This window comes from Halichoerus grypus, chromosome 6, assembly GCF_964656455.1.
Source record: "Halichoerus grypus chromosome 6, mHalGry1.hap1.1, whole genome shotgun sequence".
NCBI lineage: Eukaryota > Metazoa > Chordata > Mammalia > Carnivora > Phocidae > Halichoerus > Halichoerus grypus.
In genome coordinates this window covers 52,637,143-52,660,348 of record NC_135717.1, presented here as the reverse complement: position 1 = coordinate 52,660,348, position 23,206 = coordinate 52,637,143, and the positions used below count along the sequence as shown (strand labels likewise).

The 23,206-nt window shown below is 44.8% G+C and overlaps 1 protein-coding gene across 6 annotated transcripts in view; it reads right to left on the bottom strand.

Annotated features, from left to right (window-relative positions):
* OPTN (optineurin) overlaps positions 1-17,723 on the bottom strand; it is a 53,142-nt gene extending 35,419 nt beyond the window's left edge. For all 6 annotated transcript variants that reach the window (XM_036068419.2, XM_078075152.1, XM_078075153.1 and 3 more), the window contains exons 1-6: positions 17,531-17,723; positions 10,423-10,599; positions 9,610-9,812; positions 4,867-5,049; positions 2,158-2,231; positions 72-206 (exon numbers count right to left, since the gene is read on the bottom strand). In XM_036068419.2, coding sequence (XP_035924312.1) covers positions 72-206; positions 2,158-2,231; positions 4,867-5,049; positions 9,610-9,812; positions 10,423-10,588 — 761 coding nt within the window. In that variant the 5' untranslated portion in view covers positions 10,589-10,599; positions 17,531-17,723. The remainder of the gene's footprint in view (positions 1-71; positions 207-2,157; positions 2,232-4,866; positions 5,050-9,609; positions 9,813-10,422; positions 10,600-17,530) is intronic.
* Positions 17,724-23,206: the final 5,483 nt, after the last annotated feature.

Here is a 23,206-nt window from a genome sequence, read left to right as displayed (position 1 = left end):
CTTAGTTTTATCTCAATAAAGCTGTTAAAAAAAAAGCAATGAATGCATATTTCAAGTTACTAATTCTGTACCTTTTGTTGGCTTCCTTGAGTGCAGTTTCAAGCTTCTCCGCCTTCTGGCTTTCTTCCCTTAGACAAAGAAGGAGCTGGCTCACAGTTAATTTCTCAAATTCCAAATAATTCCTGGAGCTTTCTGTAGATTTGTTCCTACATCAAGAAAAGAATAAAGATTAAAAGGTTTTCATCACGAAACACAAATGTCAAAGGGTCTATGAATGTAACTGGAACCAACATAAAGGAACTGCTTCCCAGAACACTCTCCAAATAATTCTCATTTACAGGCCAAACGCAGCTGGTCATGCGACCCCCAGGCTCACACTCCTCCACGCTCTCCGGGGAGAGGGGCGGGGGCTCTCCGGTAGGCTCACCTTGCGCTGTACATGCTCGCTTCCTCCAAACAGCCAGTGTGCCCACAACATCAGACCCCAGGGCCCCCGGGAACAGAGGTGGCCCTGGTTTCCAGCGCCCGGCCTTCCCAGAGAACTAGTCTCAAAGAGGACCAGTCATACAAAGTACATGAACATGCGTGCTGCCTGGCAACATGCGGACCGCCAGCCTTTCTTCAACTTGATATTCTCAAGTCAAGAGAAGAAAGCACTTTTTGTTTTTGATTTCAAATCATTACAGCGAGAAATGTAGGCACCGTTGGTATGTGAAATATTTTCCCTGATTTTGAAATCTGATTATACCGAGAAGGGGTGGGATGGCAAACAAAACCAGGACCACTGGTACGGCAGCTACACGTCCCGGGTGACCGCACTGATGCTCATGTCCAAGGTCACACGTCTCATAAACAGCCGGGATTAAATCCCAGTTCCCGACTCCGAGCTCTGCACCCAGAAATCAATCTCTGACTCCTTAATACACCTTCAAATGAGGTAAGGAAGCTGTTATTAAAACATTAACTGTGGCTCGGGGCTCCTGCCTGGCTCAGTCAGAGGAGTTGTGTGTCTCTTCAGCTCGGGGTCATGAGTTCGAGCCCCATGTCGGGTGTAGAGATTACTTAAAAATAAAATCTTAAAAAAAAAAAACAACCAACCAACCTGTGGCTTAAAAGAGGAAGTGGTTTTAGCAGGTGGATATAAATGAGGAGGAAGTGGCTCGGAAATTTCAAACAGGGCTTTCTTCCTTCCCACCACTTCCAGAAAAGTCTTTCGATATTAATAAAAACAGTCGGGGGGAAAGCCGAGGGACTGCTAACTAAGCAAAGTGCAACTTTCACTTATGCCCACTGCCCTGGTTGATGAAAGAATATTATCTAACACTTATTTTCTCCCTGATGCAAGGGCTTGGGAGCATAATTGGGAAAAAAGGAAATTGCCCATTTTCATGTTTTATAAGTACATTCGTCATGTTACAGAAAAAAAGGTATTTAAAGCCTATGACAGAAGAGATTCCTAGAGAAATTTTCCGGTAATAACAGTCTCTTTCAAATAGACTGACCCAGCAGTAACCTGCGTGCAGGGTTCCGGGTGAGAGTCTCGAATGCCCAGCTCCTCTGCCATCTCTTCTGCCAAGCCCCCCGTCCCCCTGCCCCACACACCGCCATTTAAGATGTCTGCTTCCTAATGTCTACTTAGAACAGGTCAACTCGAGACTCCACAGGTAAGACTTCTGGCCACTGGGTAAGACAGTGACTCAGAGCACTCCCAGTCCTCACGAGAGGAGATTACCCAGGATCAGTCACCTGGGCTTATCCTCGGGAATGAGCAGGGAAGACAAAATGATAACATCCCACTTATCGGGCTTGACAGCCCAGGCCAGGTCAAACTCTACCGGTAAACAAATTAGCAAGCCTGAGTCTTTTGATTAAGAACAAGTTTGTCTTCACTTCTCATCTTATGGGAGATGAAACACCTCTAAACAGAGTGGGGAGGGTTGAGTTTGTCTACAGAGGCGCCACACGCTGTTTTTATCCTCTGCTAGCCTGGGCTACAACACTAAATCCCATTCAAACCGGACGGTCTTAAAAGGTGCTGGCTTAAGTTAGCAAGAATCGATTTTTGCAGCCCAGGATGTTTGACCTCCCCGTGGCGAGCTGCAAGCGACAAGACTGCCCGACAGGTGTCTCCGCCGGCCCTAGCCCGTCTTCACATACGTGTCAATGGAATCAGTTCTTGCGGGCCCAGGACTCGTCTTGATTTCTCTCACCGCCACATCTGCTTCTCCTTCCTATAAAGGCAGAAATGAAAGGGCTTTACCATGATAATGTCCGCAAGACAAATTCTTTATCAAAAGAGAAAAAGGGGGTGCCTGGGTGGCTCAGTCGTTGAGCGTCTGCCTTCGGCTCAGGTCATGGTCCCAGGGTCCTGAGATCGAGCCCCGCATCAGGCTCCCTGCTCCGTGGGAAGCCTGCTTCTCCCTCTCCCATGCCCCCTGCATGTGTTCCCTCTCTTCGCTGTGTCTCTCTCTGTCAAATAAATAAATAAAATCTTAAAAAAAAAGAGAGAGAGAAAAAGACAGTAAGATCGAGGATCTGGATGACCTGCAACCCAAGGAAGCTACCGACATTTAAATGGGAGATGTTTCAATGAGGTCACTGAAATGGAATGGGAATTTAGCCTTCCCTCACCCTGCGCACCCTGTCAGGATTATAAATATCTAGGCCAAGGCGTGAAGATTGGTCTCTCATCCAGAACAGCCAACCTGACCCCAAACACATGAAAACTTATCTCCTCCTTCTCCTTGGCAGCTCATTCCCTTCTCTCCCAAGTGAAGGTCACATGCAGCTAGTGCCGCCTCCACACACCTTCCCTGCACAGGCCTTTAAAATGCAAAACGTCAGAACTTGCTGAAGCAATGTTGAAAAAGAGGCTGCTTTCTGTAGGCAGAGCTCACAAAGCACAAAGTTAGCTCCTAGCAGAAATTTGTATACATCGTGGGCCACTTAAGGGAACAAGAAGTCCAAGACCAGTTAAGTGATATGAAAGACATTAATATTCCAATGAGCTAGCGGGAAAATCTTCCAAAAACGCATGGACAAAGATGGTTCTAGATAATTCTGATCATGTACATTTTTCCTAAATCTTGGGCAGTGTTTTCCAGTTCACAGAAGCAAGGCAAGAAAAGCATGTTTACACTAAAAAATAACTGTCACTCATCGGATCAGTGAAGGAGCAGATTATGTTAACCATTCACCCCAAAGGAAGAAGCCTCTTTTGGAAACTTCTCATACGCTCCTTGGCCTTCCTGAATTTTGCCAGGTATTTGCAGAAGGTGAAAGCTGTTTGATCAAACCTGCGTTTCACAATCTTTGGTCATCTGCAGAGAGGGTACTCTGGCAAAGTGTGCTTTCCATTTGGTATTTTAATTCTCCTGATTTCGGCTGCTATGAATGCACCCAAAGATTTATTAGGGAGCATGGGTGGCAAAGTTCCTACTTTGCCATTTCCCCATCCTACTACTCTTCAGTGCAGCAAACGTACTGGAAAGTCACACGCGAATAATTCCAACATGCCCAGGAGTTCAGCTTTTTATAAGCTCCCCACGCATTGTCTACAAGGTCCACTTTCCTCTCTCGGAGACACCATCTCTTTTCCTGTGTCATATGTACGGTCTGACAAAGCTAAAATGCCAGTGTGTATCACAGAGGATCTTATCCTTGTGTGTTTTTCTCCCTCACTATTCAGTGTCTTTGAGCAGCGACGAAGGAGAGGCCCCTCTGTGCTCATCTACCTGCCCTGTTCTTGAGCAGGACCGCCCGCACACCCAGATACGGCCCCAGCAGATGCTCCTCATGTGCTCAGGAACGGGCCGGCACACGCTACTTCACCGAGCTCACTTCATTTTCAGTTCCACATAAACGTGTCAGACACCGGGGGCTTCACACTCAGCTCCTGGAGGTGCCCAGGCAGCTGCTGTTAGACGTGGGGCAAAGCCAAGGTCAACCCTCAACCACAACCCCAGCGTCTCTGCCCTTTCTTTTCTTCACTGCCCAACCAAGGTTCCTTGTAAGGCTTGTTTGAAAAGAGGGTTCTATTATTAAAAAGTGTTTTAAAGCCATCAGTTTACCGCATCTGCTCATGAGTCTGCTCGCCTAAGTGCAGTGCTGGACACAGCTAAGGACCTGGTCTGAAAAAGTTTATGTTTCGGGCACCCGGGTGGCTCAGTCACTTAAGTGTCTGCCTTCGGCTCAGGTCATGATCCCAGGGTCCTGGGATCGAGTCCCACATTGGGCTCCTTGCTCAGCGGGAAGCCTGCTTCTCCCTCTCCCACTCCCCCCGCTTGTGTTCCCTCTCTCGCTGTCTCTCTCTGTCAAATAAAATCTTTAAAAAAAAAAGTTTATGTTTCTGTTTTGGTTTTTTAGATCACAAAATGTCTGATTTGTCAGTACCTATGGGAAGGGGGGAAAAAAAAAGCTCTATCTCTTTTGTCATAAAAGGTAATCAATAGTCTTCCATTTCAGCCATGATAACCCTCATGAGTATTATATATATATATATTTTTTTTTTTTTTTGAGAGCGAGACAGAGAGAGAGCGCGTGCGTGAGCAGGGGTAGGAGCAGAGGGAGAGAGAGAATCCCAAGCAGGCTCCATGCTCCAAGCAGGATCTCACGACCCTGAGATCGTGACCTGAGCTGAAATCAAGAGTCAGACACTTAACTGGCTGAGCCACTCAAGCGTCCCTAGGATTATGTCATACTTAAAAAAAAGAGCCAATTTATCTTGGTGATATTGATGCTGAAACTCCCCTCCTCCCCCCACCCCTCAGTTTGGCTTCCGTGTGTTGAAAAGACATGGTGGTAATCTAGGTGTCTAGGTGAGGTTTTGTAATTTGCTTAAAACTAAATCAAAACCAGGACACTCACAGCTATCCTGATTTCAACAAAGGAGTCTTCAGGGGGGCCGCCCGAGTTCAGCTTGAGCTGGAGTTCTGACACAATCCCCAGCAGATCTGCCTTTTCAGCTTGGAGATAGGCCACCTGGGTCTTCAGCTGTTCCAGTTCCTGGTCTGCTTCTGCCCTGGGGACTCTGGAGTCCCCAGTGGGGTCCTGGAAATGACGAGAAACAAGGTGAATCAGTGAACCAAACTAACACCTGGTCATCAAACCCAAGTGTCCCCACACCCACTGGCAAGGCAGCTATGCTTTATGGTAGAAAATTCTAGCCTTCTCTTGGGGATATATTTTGATGTAACACTTCAAATGGAAGATTTTACATTATTATATTCAAAGAATAGAAACTTAAAATAACCTCATGACAAGAAAGAAAGTCTTCCTCAGCACATGGGATAATCTGATATGAAAATAACCAATCAGACTTTGACAGTGGTAGACTGGTAAATTGTCGTCCAAAACCTCAGAAAATAGGGACAAAAAGCCGCTTTTTTCCTCCCACAAAGGCAGACCTACCCTTACTTTCCCCATATTTGTCATGTACTGTTTGAAGCCAAAGCACCAAGACATTTCATTACTTGATACGTGAATGGCAAAGGACAATGGAAAGTCCAAAATTCTCTCAGGCATGCAGGCTGGTGGCTGTTATACTCTATGTTGGTGTTTTTAGGTTTGCTAAAAGTAAGCCCGGGGAGAAATAAGAAAACTGAAAATTCAGAGGCTGCTACTAAAGGTAAAAAAAAATTAAATTTCAGCCTATATAAACACGAAGAACAAATATTTCTATTTCACTAATACCAAGTACGTGTTGCGTTCCTCTTGTTACAATCACTGCACATGACAAAGTCGTAGGAGAAAGGGCCTGTTTAGATGCAGTGTTTTCATTTGGGAGCAGAGAAAACAGATTCCAGTCCACACCCTGCTAATCCCTGGTTACGACGCCCTGAGCGGATTTGCTTAATGTCTTGGCCTCCATTTTCTCAGGTTAGAAAGGGAAATGTGGTCCCTTGTGGTCTCTGTGGTCCCTTCCAGCCGTGACCTACGAGGCCTCTTCGATTTCCTCCTCAGGAAACCTTCATTGCTTTTACGGGCCTGGTGCCACCAGAAATATATACTTGAGATTATCAGAGAACTACAACACAATTCCCTCTCTCTCTCTCTTTCTCTCTCTCTCTCTCTCTCTCTCACACACACACACACACACACACACACACACAAACATGCACATATGCACACCCATCTCCGTGATAGATTTCCTAAGGAACCAGAAACAGACCCAAAGGCTGTTAGTAGAACCAAAAAGCATCAGAAAGGACATGCATAAACCAGCTGGTCCATGAAATATTAAAACCTGGAGGGAAAGGTATTAACATGCAGCATGGGAGCGTCTCTCACACCACTGAGATCATGCTCTTCCTTCACTGGGAGCGTTCCCTTGCCAGAAAACGACCACAGGCCTAAGAGAAAAGAACTCATTGTGAAGCTGAAGAGTTAGGTGTGCAAGGAAAGGTTATCAGCCTGGGCATCCTCTCTTGGTAATGACTCATCCCAAAGAAATGTACTGTGAAAGGGGTGGAAACAGTCAAAGGAGAGGCACTGCTTAGCCTGGAACTAGGAAGCAAGCAGGTAAGGGCAAGGCCATGCTCTATTAGGAATCTTCACATTTTCCTGCTGGACCCCTCTGAGGACATTTTATAGAATTGCTGGTTTTTGGGGTTTTTTTAAAGAGAGAGTGAGCATGTTAGTGGGGATGGGGAGGGGCGGAGGGAGGGAGAGAGAGAATCCTAAGTAGGCTCCACACCCACTGCAGAGCCGATGTGGGGCTCGATCTCACAACCTCGAGATCATGACCTGAGCGGAAATCAAGAGTCAGACGCCCAACTGACTGACCACTCGGGCACCCCAGAATGGAATATTGTAAAACCACCTTGGCGTAAGAGTAGGAAACAGAGTTTTAAGCAAGTGTCTGAGGACGAGGGATATAAGGCCATGATCCTAGAATCTCAGACTTGTCAGGTTAATTTTCTTTTTTGCAAGGGTGAGGATCTTTTCACTATCCTTGGGAAATTCCAAATCTATTTATTTGGCCATAAAACACCTCACAAGATAATATTTTAAATATCTCTTCATTTTACTACCGACTCTTTCCATTCCCTTCCTGGACTAGAACTCACACCTTTTATTTATGATCAACCTCAACTCCGTGATTTGTTACTGTCTTTCATCACTTTCAAGGGCCCACCATTGACCTTCATGCAACACAACAGCTCTCCTTGTGTACCCGTATGTCTCCATCTTGCTGTCCCAGAAATCTGCCCAGACTACCACGCATTTTATAATCCTAGAAGAAACATCCAGCTAATGATCTCTGCCTAGCAATCTGTACCATTAAAAGTTAAAAAGTTCTCTCTACAGATGATAATAATGTATAATTCTGTGAAATTGGACAGAGCCATGAATGCCTCTGAAGATCAGAAGGCAGATCTCCAAAAGAAATTCCCTATTCTCTTTCGTTGTATGGCACAGAACACGTGAGAGGCCCTGGTGGCTGGAGGGATTCTCTGGAGAGACCGCAGCAAGGATGGGCCTCACCCTGAAGATCAGAAGGCAGATCTCCAAAAGAAATTCCCTATTCTCTTTCGTTGTATGGCACAGAACACGTGAGAGGCCCTGGTGGCTGGAGGGATTCTCTGGAGAGACCGCAGCAAGGATGGGTCAGCAAGAGTGAGAAAAGTCAGAAGCTGTGAGAGCTTTAAGTCAGGAAGATGACAGCCTAAATTTTACACATCACCTCAACCGGTCCACGAAATAAAAATGAAAGAAGAGGCAGGGAGGCAATAGGGAGGCCTAGGAGGCACATTTTTGGAGGAGAAAGCTGATGACCAAGGGTTTTAAAGAGCCATAAATGTCTCTTTGTCCAAGTACCCATGTCCTCTGTCCCAAGGACCGTCTTCTGAGTCCTGCTTATAGCTTGTTTCTGCATTGAAAGAAGCTGTCCAGAGCTCCAGCTTCTGTTCTCAATTTCTTCTAATACTTTTTAGGAAAACCCATACATAAACTATTTCAAGCAGACAAACTGCTTCTGGAAGTTTCTTTCTGGGCTTCAATGTGATAGGCCCCAACAGGCTGATGCCAACTGTCAGCTCACATCCCAAAAGCCACAGGAGGAAAACAGTGTGAGATATTTTCTGGGGCACCTGGGTGGCCCAGTCAGTTAAGCATCTGACTTCGGCTCCAGTCATGATCTTGGGGTTCTGGGATCGAGCCCCATGTTGGGCTCTGTGCTCAGTGGGGAGTCTGCTTGTCCCTCTGTCCCTCCCCCCAGCTTGTACACTCTCTCTCTCAGATAAATAAAAAGACATTTTCTTACAGAGAGTAGAAAATTATTCATATATCCTAGGTGATAATTTCTTTAGAGTATTCTACCTTGCAAATATTTAGATGCTGAGAGATTTCCCTCAAAGAAGTGACTTAATGTTCTTTGAACTGTAAGACAAATTGAAGCATCAGATGTGATAAATCTAATCAACAATGAATCATTTCCCACACAAATGTAAGTTTATTAAAGCAGAATGTTCACACTGTCCCATGAGCAGGGATTGATGAGTAAAGCACTGACATAAACCACAATACAGTTCTCTAAACAAATTTTCATTCTTTAGGTTATTCCATATCGTCCCCTTTTTGTTATTTTCTTTCCCTTATCTTTTTTTGTTTGCATACTTTACCCAAGAAATCAGAGATCAACAGGGTTCAAGGTATCTCAAGAAACATCTCTGATGTCTGGGATTCTATCCTCCCTGAATCAAACCAGTGCTCCACCCTTCACGGGGCTGCTAAGTTCCAGGTTGGGAAGACAATGAACAGCAGATGTCCATCCTAATGAACAATATCCAGTGAGCCTCAGAATATGGACGGATGCTTCAAATGTGTTCTGATACATATTTTCTCACTAACATCTTTGGCACCCACTCTTGGCCATGAGCACATTTCTCAGGTTCTTTGGGTCAATGAAAATGTGGCAACCTGACAGCCTCCTATCACAACATGACATGTATTGTGCCATTTTTTGAAAGTAGATATAAAATGTAAAGTGAGGAATCTCTATTTTAGACTTAGGAAAAGACTAGGTCAGTAAGTAAAACTTTGGAGTAATAGATTTTTTTTTTTTTAAAGATTTTATTTATTTGACAGAGAGAGACACAGCGAGAGAGGGAACACAAGCAGGGGGAGTGGGAGAGGGAGAAGTAGACTCCCCGCCGAGCAGGGAGTCCGATGCGGGACTCGATCCCAGGACCCCAGGATCACGACCTGAGCCGAAGGCAGACGCTCAACAACTGAGCCACCCAGGTGCCCCAGTAATAGATTTTTTAATGTAATTTTATATCAAAGACATAAACTAAAAACTAACACTTGGATGGTTCTAGGCAGAGGTTCTCCTGCACCATCTATAATACAAAATACAGATTTATAACTGCAACCTTCTTTTGACTATAATCAATATGGTCAAAACTGTACAAATTTCCTTCCCCCAACAGAGACTCTACGTGACCCTTGAAATTGCAACCAATCTCCTCAGCAAGAACAGTTCTTTCAAAATGATGCAAAATACTCATCTAGCCAGAACCGTGAAAGGTTTTGACCTAGAAGTCTAGACAAGGAAGATTCCACTCTAAACATTAATAAAATAAAATCGCAGCTGATCAGTCTGCTCACCTCAAGGGACTTTTCTGTTTTCCCTTTTAGTTTTTCAAGTTCTTCCTTCAATTTCTCATTTTCATGACTCAAAGCCATGAGGCGCTCCTTGGCTTCTTTGCTCTGTATCTCAAAAAAAAGGCGTTCTTCCTTCTGTTTCTCTGTCCAGGCTGAAAGCTCTTCAAATCGCCCTTTCATCGCCTGATTATTTAGCTTCATGGCTTCTGTACGGGGTTCAGAGTGAGAGTGTCACACATCAGACTCGATCTGATGAATCCGACCTCCAAGACCACCCTCACCACGTGGCTCCAAATCCAAAGAAGTCATGCTTGGCCTGGGTCCCAGGGTTGGCAGGAAATGTAGCAAGGTGAGTGGTTTTTGCTTCCAGACAGGACTCGGGGGCCTAATGTCATTTCTAGTCCTCCAAAGACTCCAGAAAATAAAACTAGTTTGGGTCCCTCCACTAAGGCACACAAGCTAGAGGACTGATTCAAACACCAGTCCTGCCAGAAGCCATGGCCTGATACCCCAGAATGCTTTCCGTGAACAAGGTCATATTGAGGACTAACTCCGTAATTCTTCCTGTTTCTTTCTAAAGGGACCACATGTCATTATGCCATTTCCCTGGGGTATGTAAGTACCTTTTATTCTTACTTGTATCCCCAAAGTAAACAATGGAAACAATGTTAGCCTTACCAAAAGCTAAACTCTGTGCTCTTTCTCCTGCTAGTGAAACAGAGAGAAGGGAATTCACCAACAAGCCTTTTGACAAAGAGATGCCGTTCATGAAGGCCCAGCGTGAATGAAGAAACATGGTGGCTAGGGGCTGCTCACCTTTGAGCTGATGGTTCTCAATCAGGAGCTCCTTCATCTGCTGCAGCAGCTCCTCTGGAGTGAATGTGTCCAGGTTTGGGTGAGCCAGGTTGGGGGGTCCATTTCCTGTGGTTTCGTTGGGGCTGTCCCCCTTTTCAGTCAGGCAGCTAAGAGGTTGGTGGGACATGGCAGCAGGACCTAGGGAAACATCACAAACTGAAGAGAGAGAGGTCTTCCCGCTGCAATGGGTCCCCGTGAGTCGCGCAAACCCATGGGCAACTGCTAGTGAGTATTCCAAAAGTTGCCTCCCTCCTCTCCAATTCTATTTTGGACATTTTTGGTTCTTCCCTTTAAACAAAAAAGGTATATGCTAGCTTCAGTGTGTATGTGTGTGCATGTGCGTCTGTGTATGTGGGTGCGGTGAGGACCTGCGGGATGGAGGAGGAAGAGAAGAGCATGAGATCATGAGAATCGGGAATCCTAACAGGAATTCAAGGTTTCCAAAAATATATTTGTAGACATGGATAAAGTATCATTAAATTGGTTTTCCTATGCAAATCTTTCAAGCTCAAATCTTTTTGTTTTGGGTGAATTGCACATAAAGCTGTTAAAAAAATCTCCATATTTTATCTCTTGAATTTTTGGCTAAGAGGAAAGGGAGAACGAACATATTTTGGATGCTTACTACGTGCTGAATCACCGCACCAGAATGTCAGTTTCTAATCCTCGCTAAAACCCAAACGGATGGCTACTTTACAGGAGACGGAGCTGAGTTCGCAGCAGTGTTACAGCTCGGCCAAGGTCGCTTCATAAGAGGTGCAACCGAGTATTAACAACACCAAAACCCAGCCCTGTAATACAATAAAGATGCTACTGAATATTTAGGCTTCAATATCCAATAATTCTGTAAGGCATCCTAAAAAGACCAAGAGATCTTGCTCACTTATTGCATATTCTGAGAATATTTTAAGCATACCACCACTTTATTTTGTAGAGGGGTCAATGTGGACATAAATAAGATAGACAAGTGTACCCCAAATCCATTTATATATGCCCTACCACCTGGGCAAACACAGGAATATTTTAAGCATACCACCACTTTATTTTGTAGAGGGGTCAATGTGGACATAAATAAGACAAGTGTACCCCAAATCCATTTATATATGCCCTACCACCTGGGCAAACACAGGAATCTCTTATAACAACTGGCAACATGCTATAGGCAAACATTTTCTTTTTTGTGCTTCGTGAAGATGATGACAAGCCTTGTCATGGAAGATGAAGAAGGATAAGTGCACTCTCTCTTATACATCACTGTATCATTAACACCTAGGAGTGCTCTTGGTGACCATATATTAAAATGCGACCAAACACACAGGGTGTGGTGCAATACTTCTTCCCCACCCCCAACTGGAAGCAAAGCTTGGGGGTTCTGTGGAGGTCCCCTGGACCCAAGAGCCTGGTGACCTGCTTTTGGTCTCAAGGAACCTGGAGGCCACGAGAGATAGTACCACGACAGGACAGCAGGCTCCGGCTTCTCCCCTGAGCAGCCACCTTAAGGAGAGGCAGTCTCATGGAACGCTTTAATGAGGATGGCAATTTATGAAGTGAAAAACACTGACGAGGCATACCATCCAACTGGGAGCCTTTGGAAGGTATCTATGTTTTACATATCCTAATGCATTTAGAAAAGAGGTATAATGCTCTTAGTATTCGGTGACTAGAAGAGACTGCTTTTGCTTTCCCCAATAAAATAATCTGGATAAAATAATTTAGACAAGAACAATTTGGAGAAATCCAGTTTCTGGTTTTCCATAACACTCATTTTCACACAGTATGACGTTGGAGTTAACATTTCATAAAAATGGGTTTTTACCAAATAACAGGAATACTAAAGAGACCCAAAGATAAAATCCTTGCAATGTGCCCCGAAGTTTATAGCAGCAATGTCCACAATAACCAAAATATGGAAAGAGCCCAGATGTCCAACGACAGATGAATAGATAAAGAAGATGTGGTTTATATGCGATGGAATATTACTCAGCCATGAAAAAAAGAGAAATCTTGCCATTTGCAATGACGTGGATGTAACTAGAGGGTATTAAGCTAAGCGAAACAAATCAGTCACAGAAAGACAAATACCACATGATTTCACTCATACGTGGAATTTAAGAAACAAAACAGATGAACATAGGGGAAGGGAAGAAAAAATAAAATCAAAACAGAAAGGGAGGCAAACCATAAGAGACTCTTAACCCTAGGGAACAAACTGAGGGTTACTGGAGGGGAGGTGGGTGGGGGGAATGGGGTAACTGGGTGATGGGCATTAAGGAGGGCACTTGATAGAATGAGCACTGGGTGTTCTTTTTAAAAAATTTTATTTATTTGAGATAGAGCACAAGTGGAGGGGCAGAGGGAAAAGGAGAAGCAGGCTCCCCGCTGAGCAGGGAGCCCGACATGGGGCTCGATCCCAGGACCCTGAGAGCATGACCTGAGCCGAAGGCAGACGATAACGACTGAGCCACCCAGGCGCCCCAGAACTGGGTGTTCTATGCAACTGATGAATCACTAAATTCTATCCCTGAAACTAATAATACACTATATGTTAACTAAATTGAATTTAAATAAAAAATTTAAAAAATCCTTGCAATATGTATCATTTACTTGTCAACGTTCAATTTGCTTAGGTATTCAATGATTATAACACACTTTGCAAAAGTAAATGGAAACATTCAACAGATGTTTTTTTAAAAAAGTTCCTAAGCAGTTCTCTAGAGATGTGCTTAGTTTCATTTTATTATATACACATTTCTCCTTAATGGTTTTTCCAAGAGAGAGGAAAGGGGAGAGAAGGGGAAAGGGCAGGGGAGGGCAGGCAAGGAGAAGGGAGGGAAGGGGAGAAAAGAAACATTTTCTCCTGAAAATTATTCAGGTATTTTTCCTCTTCAACTTTCCTTTACACCTCCTTTAGACACAGCCACACTAAAGTTAAAACTGGTTCTAGCTGTTATATCAGAGCTTCTAACTTTTTCAGGTTGCCCAGATTTTAGGAGGACATGAGGGGGAAAAGCAAGGTTATGCTAAGGGGGACAGTAGACAAAACATTGGGTGCCTTAACCAGATGTGTGGCTCTTATGATAATTTACTGACTTGTCTAGCAAATGATGATCATTACATTTGCTTTCGGCTCAAAAACCCATGAAAAGTATTCTTGAGTTTGTAGGAAGATCCAACCCCACCATCCAACACATACAGCCCAGCACCATCATGGCCATACCACCATATGTATTATATGCTTGTCCTAATCATAGCAAACACTTCATTATCTAGCATTGTTAGGAAAAATTATTTGGTAATTCAAATGTCATAGGAAATAAGAAGTTAGTGTATATGCCAAACATAATGTAATGTAATGTAAATACTTATTACCAATTTTTACCAAAAGCAATTTAATTGATTTTTGGTGACCCAAAGAGCACCCTATGATTTTAGGTATTTTGGGGGCATCATTATGAGTAATGAGTACAGTGCTTATGTAAAATGTCTATTGGTAGAGTACCCATTAGGGAAAGCTGAATTTTCTAAATATTTAACATCACCTTAAGCTACTTTCAATTGAACAAATACAGAGATGTATTATAAATTCTTGCACACATCTTCAAAGGTTATAGAAATTGGAACTAAGCCATTTATTCCAAGGTTCTATCTGGTAACATAATTTCTTTTTTCCTTTTTTTTTTTTAATAACAGAATTTCTCATAACCTGGATCTGAAACATGTCATTTTTTTCTTTTTTTTTTTAAATGTAAGCTCTATGTCCAACATGGGGCTTGAACTCATCGCCCCAAGATCAAGAGTCACATACTCTACCAACTGAGCCAGCCAGGCACCCTTGAAACATGTCACTTCTAAGCAAAGGTGATATTTAACTACAGAGGGTGAATTAATTTAGCACAGGATTTATCAAGATTTCACCAGTGAGGAAGAAGGCAAACTACCTGGAAGAATCGCCTCGATTTTATTCCCAGATCTATTTGAATTCTTAAATATATTATCATTTTTAATTCCAGAGGTCAAGTAATTATAGCAATGACTTGACTTTGTGGGTGTGGGCATGAGCTTAAATCTTATTCCTGAACTGGCCTTACAAATGATCCAGTCCAACTTCTTATTCAATGCAAGAATATCTTATCTGGTTTCCATGGAAGATGGTCATCCCCACCAAGCTTGAAAGGCTTCAATGACAGAAAATATGAGCAATTAACTTTAGCAGGCAACACAGCCCATTCTGTTCTGGGGCCATTCCCATCATTAGAAAGTCATTCTGTATGGAACAGAAATCTGCCTTATACTGACTTCCACCCACTGGACATTGGACCAATGAGCATCATGCAGAGTAAGTCCAGGCCCTTGTCCTGGTATGTTCCAAACTGGCTTAATAAGCATTCACAGGTTCAATCCCCACATGAATAAATTAATTTTAAACAGTAAAAACCTATTTCTTGATCAGAGCCCATAGGTGGCTATTGGCAAATTCTGGTTTGGGATCACGAGGGGGGGTTGAGTATGAATCCAAGATTACATCAACTAAAACCATCATCATCGTGGAAAAAGAACTCAGTCTGTATCCTATGAAGGGGGAAAAAGAAGCTTTGCTTTTTATGCCAGAAATGGTATTCTGATTTTGTAATTTGCTAACCTACAGAAAATGGAAATGGATTTACCCTTATCACGTAAGGCAAGAGCCTGGGAGTGTCTGGATTCTCTCTATTGAGTCTGAAAAGTCACTAAGTGGCTGGTACTTCTTCCTCCTCCCCATCCCTGCCAGCTTAGGTCAGGCCCTCCTTGTCTTGTCTCAATTACAACAGTGATGCACTCCACAGAGTACAGGATTTTTGTCTATTCTGTGCACCACTGTGTCCCCGGCACCGAGAATGCTTGCTGAATAGTCTCCTACGCGGTCTGGCTCGCCTCTTTCTACTGCAGTCCCCCTACCACTACGGTTTCTTTCCTGGCATGAGGTCACCCTCCTGCTGAAAACCCTTCCCATACAAGGCAGAGTTCCAGCTCCCAAATGAGAAAAACGTGGCCTTTCAGAGTCTGGCCCTCACTTACCCACCCGTATCACCTCCTCTCGCCACGCCACTCGCTCGCAAGGCACATCAAAGAGCTCACAGTTCTCCGCTTTCTTCTGCTTCTCTGCTCTTATCTCTGTTCTCCCCTCTGCACAAAATGTCTGGCTCCACGTTTGCCCTGGCAAATACCCACCAGACAGTTCCACGTCCGGCTGAGATAGATGGCCTGTGTAAAACAAACTGTTCTTTCCTCTCAGTACCCAGTAGCACCAGGCTCTCTCTGCAAAGTCCTATAATCATCCCATTCCAGTCTACCTTCCATCAAACATCAGTGAAGGTCTCTATTTTATTCTTGTAAGCGGCACACAGCAGGCTCGCAGTAAATGTTCATTGAAATGAAATGGAAATACAGTGTAACAAGGTATTTTAAGGTCTAGCACTTGTAAAACACTTTCTGCTCTGTAGTGACAAACCCAGCATGCTAGTACTATGTTTTTCTACAGCTCTATCGCACTCATTCCCAGATTCTTGAGCTCAACTTTTAAAACTTGTTTTGAAAATTAGTACCATTTCTTTTATGATCCCCAAAGGTATCTGGGTGTCATTTCATAACACACATTCTATTATGTCATCCTCATATACGTGTCAAAATGAAAACTTTCAAAATAATACTTTCCTCTGAACGAAACAGACTTTACTTCTCAAGAACAGAGTTTAATTTCTTCCTTTTCATTTGGATTTACTAATCCCACTGATTCCAAAGAACATATCAAATAGTCCAAGTCTCTATAAAATTCAGAAAAAGCAGGGCTTGGAGAAGAAAATGCCCGTACAACCTCATGTAAGGGAGAGGGGGAGAGGGTTCTGTAGGAAGGTAATACCATGGCCAATTCCTTTCAAGAATAAAGTTTTTGTTTTTTGGAGGGTTTAGTTGGATTCCATAGCATAATATGCAACCTGAGCTCAGTTACAAAAAAAAGACGCTATTTTTATAACGTTGTACACAATATACAAAGAACCACTAGAAGTGGCCCAGTAGAAAAACAGATCAGTCACTCGGAAGATTCCAGTCCCTGTCCTCTCTCTCCAGGCCACATTTAAATTTCACTTACCTTGTCCATTCCAGGGCAGATCCTGGCCTTAGCCTCTGTTGCAGGATCTCTCCAGCCCAGTACAAATTGGGCACATCCTGGGAGGTAGCCAGGGTTCCCTTGCTCTTTTCTCCCCAAGCAAAGAGCAGGGGGAGGGGCTGGTTCTTGTGTTAATAGTGCTGCCCTGCTTAACCAGATCTGAGGCTTTTGAGGTCCTACCACCACCTTACTGGTCTACGGGTTCTGTTTTCCATTTCATCCTTCAACAGTTCTGGGGCATACATTTCCATACAACAGTTTACCAGGAGGAGGAGGCTAGACCAGAATCTGGGTTTCATTTTCTCTTAGAGATGCTGACTCTGCATCCAGCTTACACATTTCCGACAGTAAAAACAACTCCTCTGGGGTTCTCAGCCTCATCGAGTATTCACGATCTATATATGTATATACACACAAAACACATACACACATGCTTTCCCGGACCCAACGGTTTATGAAGATTCCTTTCAGCTGTTCAGGAGTCCCAGCGCCTTAGAGAGAGGTCACCTGTTCCTCAATGTTCCTGGGCCACCTCATAAAGATGGAGTAGTTTTTGTTTCTCAAAGGTATACCTGTAACCACTTCCCATATAATGAGGAACTGGCTGTATAATCATTCCCAACCTGCAGGAAGATGTCACCCTCCAACCACCTCCGTGACCTACAGAGGAAGTCACCTGCGGCCAGCCGGGCCGGTAAAAAAGGGGGGAGGTCGCTTTGGGATGGCCGCCCCGCTCCCGTTTCCCACCAGGTCAGGCTCTGCCCAGGCCTGGAAACCGTCCCGGAGAAGAGGACGCCCCATCCCTCGCCACCCACACCGCGACAGGCTCCGGGTCGTAGGGAAGGCGGCCGCGGAAACAGCTTCCAAGGCGGAAAGGGAGCCGCCGCCTCGCCGAGCCCCTGCCCACCCCCTGCCCCCGCTTACCCCGCGCCCGCGCTACGGCCGCTCTCGGGATCACTGCTTCCTCCGCATCGTGCCCGCTGGGGGAGGGCTCCGGACTCGGATGCGGGCGCCGACCAGGGGACCGGCCGGGGGCAGCGGCGCGGGGTCGGGGAGCCTCTGGCGGACTTGCGGCCTCGCGACCCCGCCCAGCGCCGCTCAGCTGACCGCTGCGCCGTCCTCCCCGCCCCCGCCGGGAATTTCCCGGGCCCCGCCTCCGAGGCCCCGCCCCGCAGCCGCGCCCCCACAGGCCCCGCCCCCTCCTCCGGGCGCGCGCCTCCAGCCCGCAGTCCCACCGCGTAGCTAGTGCCCGCAGAGGCCCCAGCCTGGAAAATGAGGGCTACGTGGGTCTGTGAACCGCCGTGACCCGCGGCGCTCACTTAAATACATTCTTAATTAAAGGAGTGTGCGGAGTCGGTCTCCTCTGCGGGGGTCCCTTTAGAAGGCCGGAGCCGCAGGGGCTCGCTGCGCCCTCGATCTCTGTTAAGTCTTACATCTAGATATGGTTAACTGAGCATGCATGGCTTTCCATCCGACTTTGCCCTTAAAATAGACCTTTAATTAAAAACATAAAGCCTGCAGGATGCTTCTTGGGCTCTTTGTTCCCACGGAAGAGGCCAATGGTGGACGCCTGGATAGTTCAAGTGCCCCAGGCCCGTGGGATTACTGGATTGATTTGGATTGTTTTGGGAAGCAGAAGTACTGATCTACTTGTAACCGGAGGAGGGAAGATGCCTCCGGATTAGATAGAATTAAAAGGGAGGAAACAAGACGAGGAAGAAGCACAATAATTTGTGTCCTAAGCACAGCGAGAAGGGTTGAGCAAGGACGCAGACACAGGACACAGAAGGGAACTGATAGTGAGGTCAAGATCTGGGCAGGGTCTCGACCAAGGTGGGGCAGCCTGTGCCCGGCACCAGGACCCTATGCAAGACAAGAAAACAGAAATGGGAGAGGGAGAGGGGGCGGAGGGGACAGTTCAGAAAGGATAGGGTCTGAGAGTAAGTTTGTGCCAAAGATCAAAAAGGACTTTCAATACCAGGCATATACCCTAACCCTGACCCTAATCCCTAACCCCAAACCCAGCAGAAATCTGGGGTTTTATTCTCTGGAGTCTCTGAACTGCAAAATACCCAAACCCTAACCCCTAACCAAGGGGGTAAAAAAAGAAAAAGGACTTCATGTGCGGGAAGAACTTGATTTAGTAATGAAGACGCTGACGCTGCTCAGCAGGAATACGCAGCACGTGGTTGTGCGTCCAAACTGCCCAGTGGTTGGAAGGCAACGGGGAAAAAAAAAAATCCGAAATCTAAATGGGAAAAGGCGAAGGCGCCCTCTCCTGGCATCTCGGAAGGATTTTTAGTTTCACTTTCAAGACCGCCTGCTCCCGTCAGGTTCCCCCTGCCTGGTCTTTTACACCACCCTTGAATTAATCTCTAAAATTAGGCAGAGGTGTAGCAAGTCAGTCCCTGGCCCCACACCCAACTCCCGAGGGTCCCTCCTGAGCCTGTCCGCGGTGCCTAGGGTGAGTCCCACTCCCACTGGGTTTCCTTCTATTTTAAACCATATTAAGGTAAGATAAAATGAGTATAAGAGGATTTGGGGGCGGGGAGGTGCGGGAAGAAGGTCGTACACAGGCTGCTCTCAGCCTCGGAGTAGTAAGGTTGGAGGTGAGCTTCTGGTAGAGAAAGTGGTGGAGGGAGTTTTCTCAGCCCTCTTGGGAGGGGCCCTGAAGCATTGCGCAACCCTGCCACTTCTTAGCTCCGAGACCTTGGGCAACTTACCTGGTCTTGCCTTGCCTCATTCTCTTTATCTGCAAAATCCAAAAAGTTCTGAGAACCAAAAGCCTTTCTTAGTTCATTTGGCGGCAAAACCCGACCTCAACTGATGAAGAGGTATTGACACTCTTTAGACCACTTCATGGGATTATTTATTTCATTGAAGACACATTACTTAGTTTGTATGAGATCCGCTTCGGACACTCTTGGGGAGTTATGTTATATAAATTACATACTTTGTAATACATTACTGTCTCACCTTTCTAAAATCCAAAAAAATTCTGAATTCTGAAACGGGAGCTTGCTCCACAGGCTTTAAATAAGGGATCTGGGTCTTCAGCCCCTACTGCCTAAGGCCATTGTGAGGATGCAGGGTTAAAATTAGTAAAAGTAACCCGGGGGCACAGTGTCATTGTTGTCGCTCTGCTTCTTAGCCTGACTGGTGGGGTGGTGCCTTTTCCTCTCATACTTCCGTAAGTAGATGGAATCTACGTGTAGATAAAAAGACTAAAATTATAACGTGCTTTTAGCTGTTCACTGATGCGGTTTTGTGGTAGGTGACTGCAAAGCAGCGTGGCAGCATATTCAGTGAGATATTCATTTATTTCATGCTTTTTGTGCTCCCGCCTACTCCCCTCACCCCCTCTGCATGGAGAAGGCAGTTCATCCCTTTGTGGTTCCTACCTCAAGGGCATTTGCCCAGGACTCTTGGACAAACAACCTTTCTAAAGGCAATCTACCCCAGCTGTCCTGGAGGGAAGGGGAGAGAGGCCAGGGGGTGTGTGTCAAAGCAAAATGAACAAGACTTTTAGTTTCTTAAAAAAAAAAAAAAGGAAGAAAGTTTTATTCGAGTCCAAATGAGGACGACTTCCCTGGATACACAATCTTCACAAAGAGGACAGTGCTCTGGAGAAAGAAGGTTTGATACAGGGTTATGTATGGTTTTTTGTTTTTTTTTTACATCAAAGGTTACAGTTCACCATGACATAAGACATTTCACAAAATTACAAACTTGGGGCGCCTGGGTGGCTCAGTCGTTAAGCGTCTGCCTTCAGCTCAGGGTCCTGGGATCAAGCCTTCCATCGGGCTCCCTGCTCAGCGGGGAGCCTGCTTCTCCCTCTCCCACTCCCTCTGCTTGTGTTCCCTCTCTCGCTGTGTCTCTCTCTCTGTCAAATAAATAAATATAAATCTTTAAAAAAAAAAAAGAAAATTACAAACTTTATCTTAGGTTTTAGTATGTACAAGGTTGCGGGCTTCAGAGGTATGGGAGTTTAGGGAGATTCTTACTCTTATCTCTAGGAATGTTTCTTTTGGGGTATTTGCTAATGAAGCAGATGTAAAAAGTGTGCTCACGGCAGAAATAGTGCCCATGCTCTGAAGTTTGGTTAAATCATTCTGACCTTGGTAAAAGTTAAAAATAATAGCTTTCCTGAGATCCCCGGAGCAGAGCCCACAGCATTATAAGTTGACATTTTATTAGGTGGAGGGCTTTCACAGCAGTAGGAGGGAAGGAAGCGTGACACCTACAAAGTGGGAGAGGGGTAGAGGTTGGTGGTCTCATGAGCGTCAAAGAGTTGAGCCTCAGCCCCTTTGCCTATAATGATACTGTGATTGAGCGTCACGGTGACCAAAGAAAAAACATTTGTCAGTGTCCCTTGGAGGTTGGTATTGACATGAGGAACAGCTTAAAGTTCATGGATTCTAAAGTGAACCTAACTACACGAAGAATTTCTTAAATAATTTTGTTCCTTAAACCGACTTTGGCTTCCTTGTGAAATGATTCTCTGCAGTAAACAAACTTTTTATTTATTTAATCATTCACACTTCCATTTACGTCTGCATGATTGTGGAAAACAAGGAGTATGTAGACTAGTAACCCATAAGAAAATTGCAGTAAGGTGGTCCCAAAACCCTGTACAATCTTAATATGTTTCCAGTGGAAAATATTTTGTTTGGAGTGTTTATTTGTTTATTGTTCAGTTTATTATTTTTTACTTGATTAAATGCTTTTTTGTTGTATTAAACCATGTATGTTGCAGCTTAACAATAAAGAAAAGTCTATGAAAAAAATTATATAATAAATCTATCTGTACTAGGATTCCATATATATGAGATGTCTGGAAAAGGGAAACAGAGAGACAGCAGACCTGTGGTTACCTGGGGTTGGGAGTGGCTTTGACTGCAAGCGAGTTCAAGGGAATTATGGCGGGGGCGGGTGATGAAAATATTCTAAAACGGGGTTGTCATGATCATTGTAAACTCTTACTGGCATAATTAGAATCATCAAGCTTACAATGGGTGAAATATATAGGGTGTTAATGATACCTCAATAGAGTTGCAAAAACAACACCAAAAAGCACCCTGGAGACTGACGTCAATAATCATGAGGTCTGATGAAGGGTACATCTGATGAAGGGTTCCTCAGAAAAGTTCAATGGCATTACCACATGACCCTGCAATTCCTCTCCTAGGCATACACCCCAATGGATTAAAAACAGGGACTCAAACGAGTGTGTGTATTTCCTCTTAGCGATATCTGGCACTGTAGCATCTGCCGTAGGAGGAGTGGGGTGTGGAGTCGAGGCTTCCATCAGAACGAGGCTCTGGGATGAGAGTTGAACCTGCCACCAGTTTGCACGCCAAGTATCTTGAGTGCCAGGAACAATGACCCTGCTTTATGAAAAGCCAGAGCACTGTGTGTGTGCTCTGTGTGTAATTCCTCTCCTTTGCCTCACGTCTGTAAATCTTGAAACAGTAAACTTGTTGGGGAGGACTCAGTGTTCATCTTTTAGGTGATCATCAGTCCTCTGTGAATATTAAAAAAGAACAGCCTAGTAATACGACGGCTTATCAATTACTTCCTGCTCCTGTCCATTACGTACACACAGAAGCTGTCCTAGACTCCTGCACGAGTCAAAGCAGAGCGTAGATTTACACGTTAAATTCTTGTTTCCTTGTTTTGTTATAGAACTGTTAAAAATTCCTGGAGCAAAATGTTCTATTGAAGTACTTATGAGTCAGAGCCAGTGATTCGGGAGCATAATCACTCCAAAACACCACAGTTCTCCGTCATGGTCTGAAAAGCACTGCCATTGTCTTCCTTATATGCCTGGCGAGTGGGAAATGGCCTGGGTGTCTCGTTCCTTGCTTCTGATTAAATAATTCATCTGTCACTGCTGAAGCCCATGTGATTTGTCTTTTTTCCATCTCACTTATTCTTTCTCAGAATGAAATTTCTCACTTCTCAGAGTGCAGGGTGGCATAGGGAACACAGTCCTGGGTATCAGGCTACCTGGGTCTGACCTGAGAACACACGAAGGGGCAGAGTTCCTTGGACCTTGGCCTCTGTGTCAGTGAGGTAGAGAGGCCGGGACAGGTGATCTCTTAGCTTCCCTCCAACTCTTAGAAAGCGGCATTCCTTTTGGTTCATTATATTTGGTATCCTGTTTTAACAGATGCCAAATTAACCTAATTTCAGTTCAGACTTCTTTTTTCTTATGTTAATCGCTGTTCTCTAGAGAAACAACCAATAGGATATATATGTGTATGTGTCTATACAATTTTATTTTGATTTTGCAATTTGAACTGTATGTATATGATAAAACATTTATTATGAGGAATTGGCTCATGCCAATAGAAGCTGACAGGTTTCTAGATCTGCGTTCGGCAAGCTGAGGCCCAGGAGAACTGTTGGTATAATTCTAATCCAAAGGCAGGCAGGCTTGAGACCCATGAAGTTGTTGTTTCAGTTAGAGCCTGAAGGCAGGAAAAAACTGATGTCTCAGCTCAAGGCAGTCAAGCAGGAAGAATTCCTTCTTATTTGGGGGAGTGTCAGCATCCAGGTCTATTCAGGCCTTCAACTGATTGGATGAGACCCACCCAC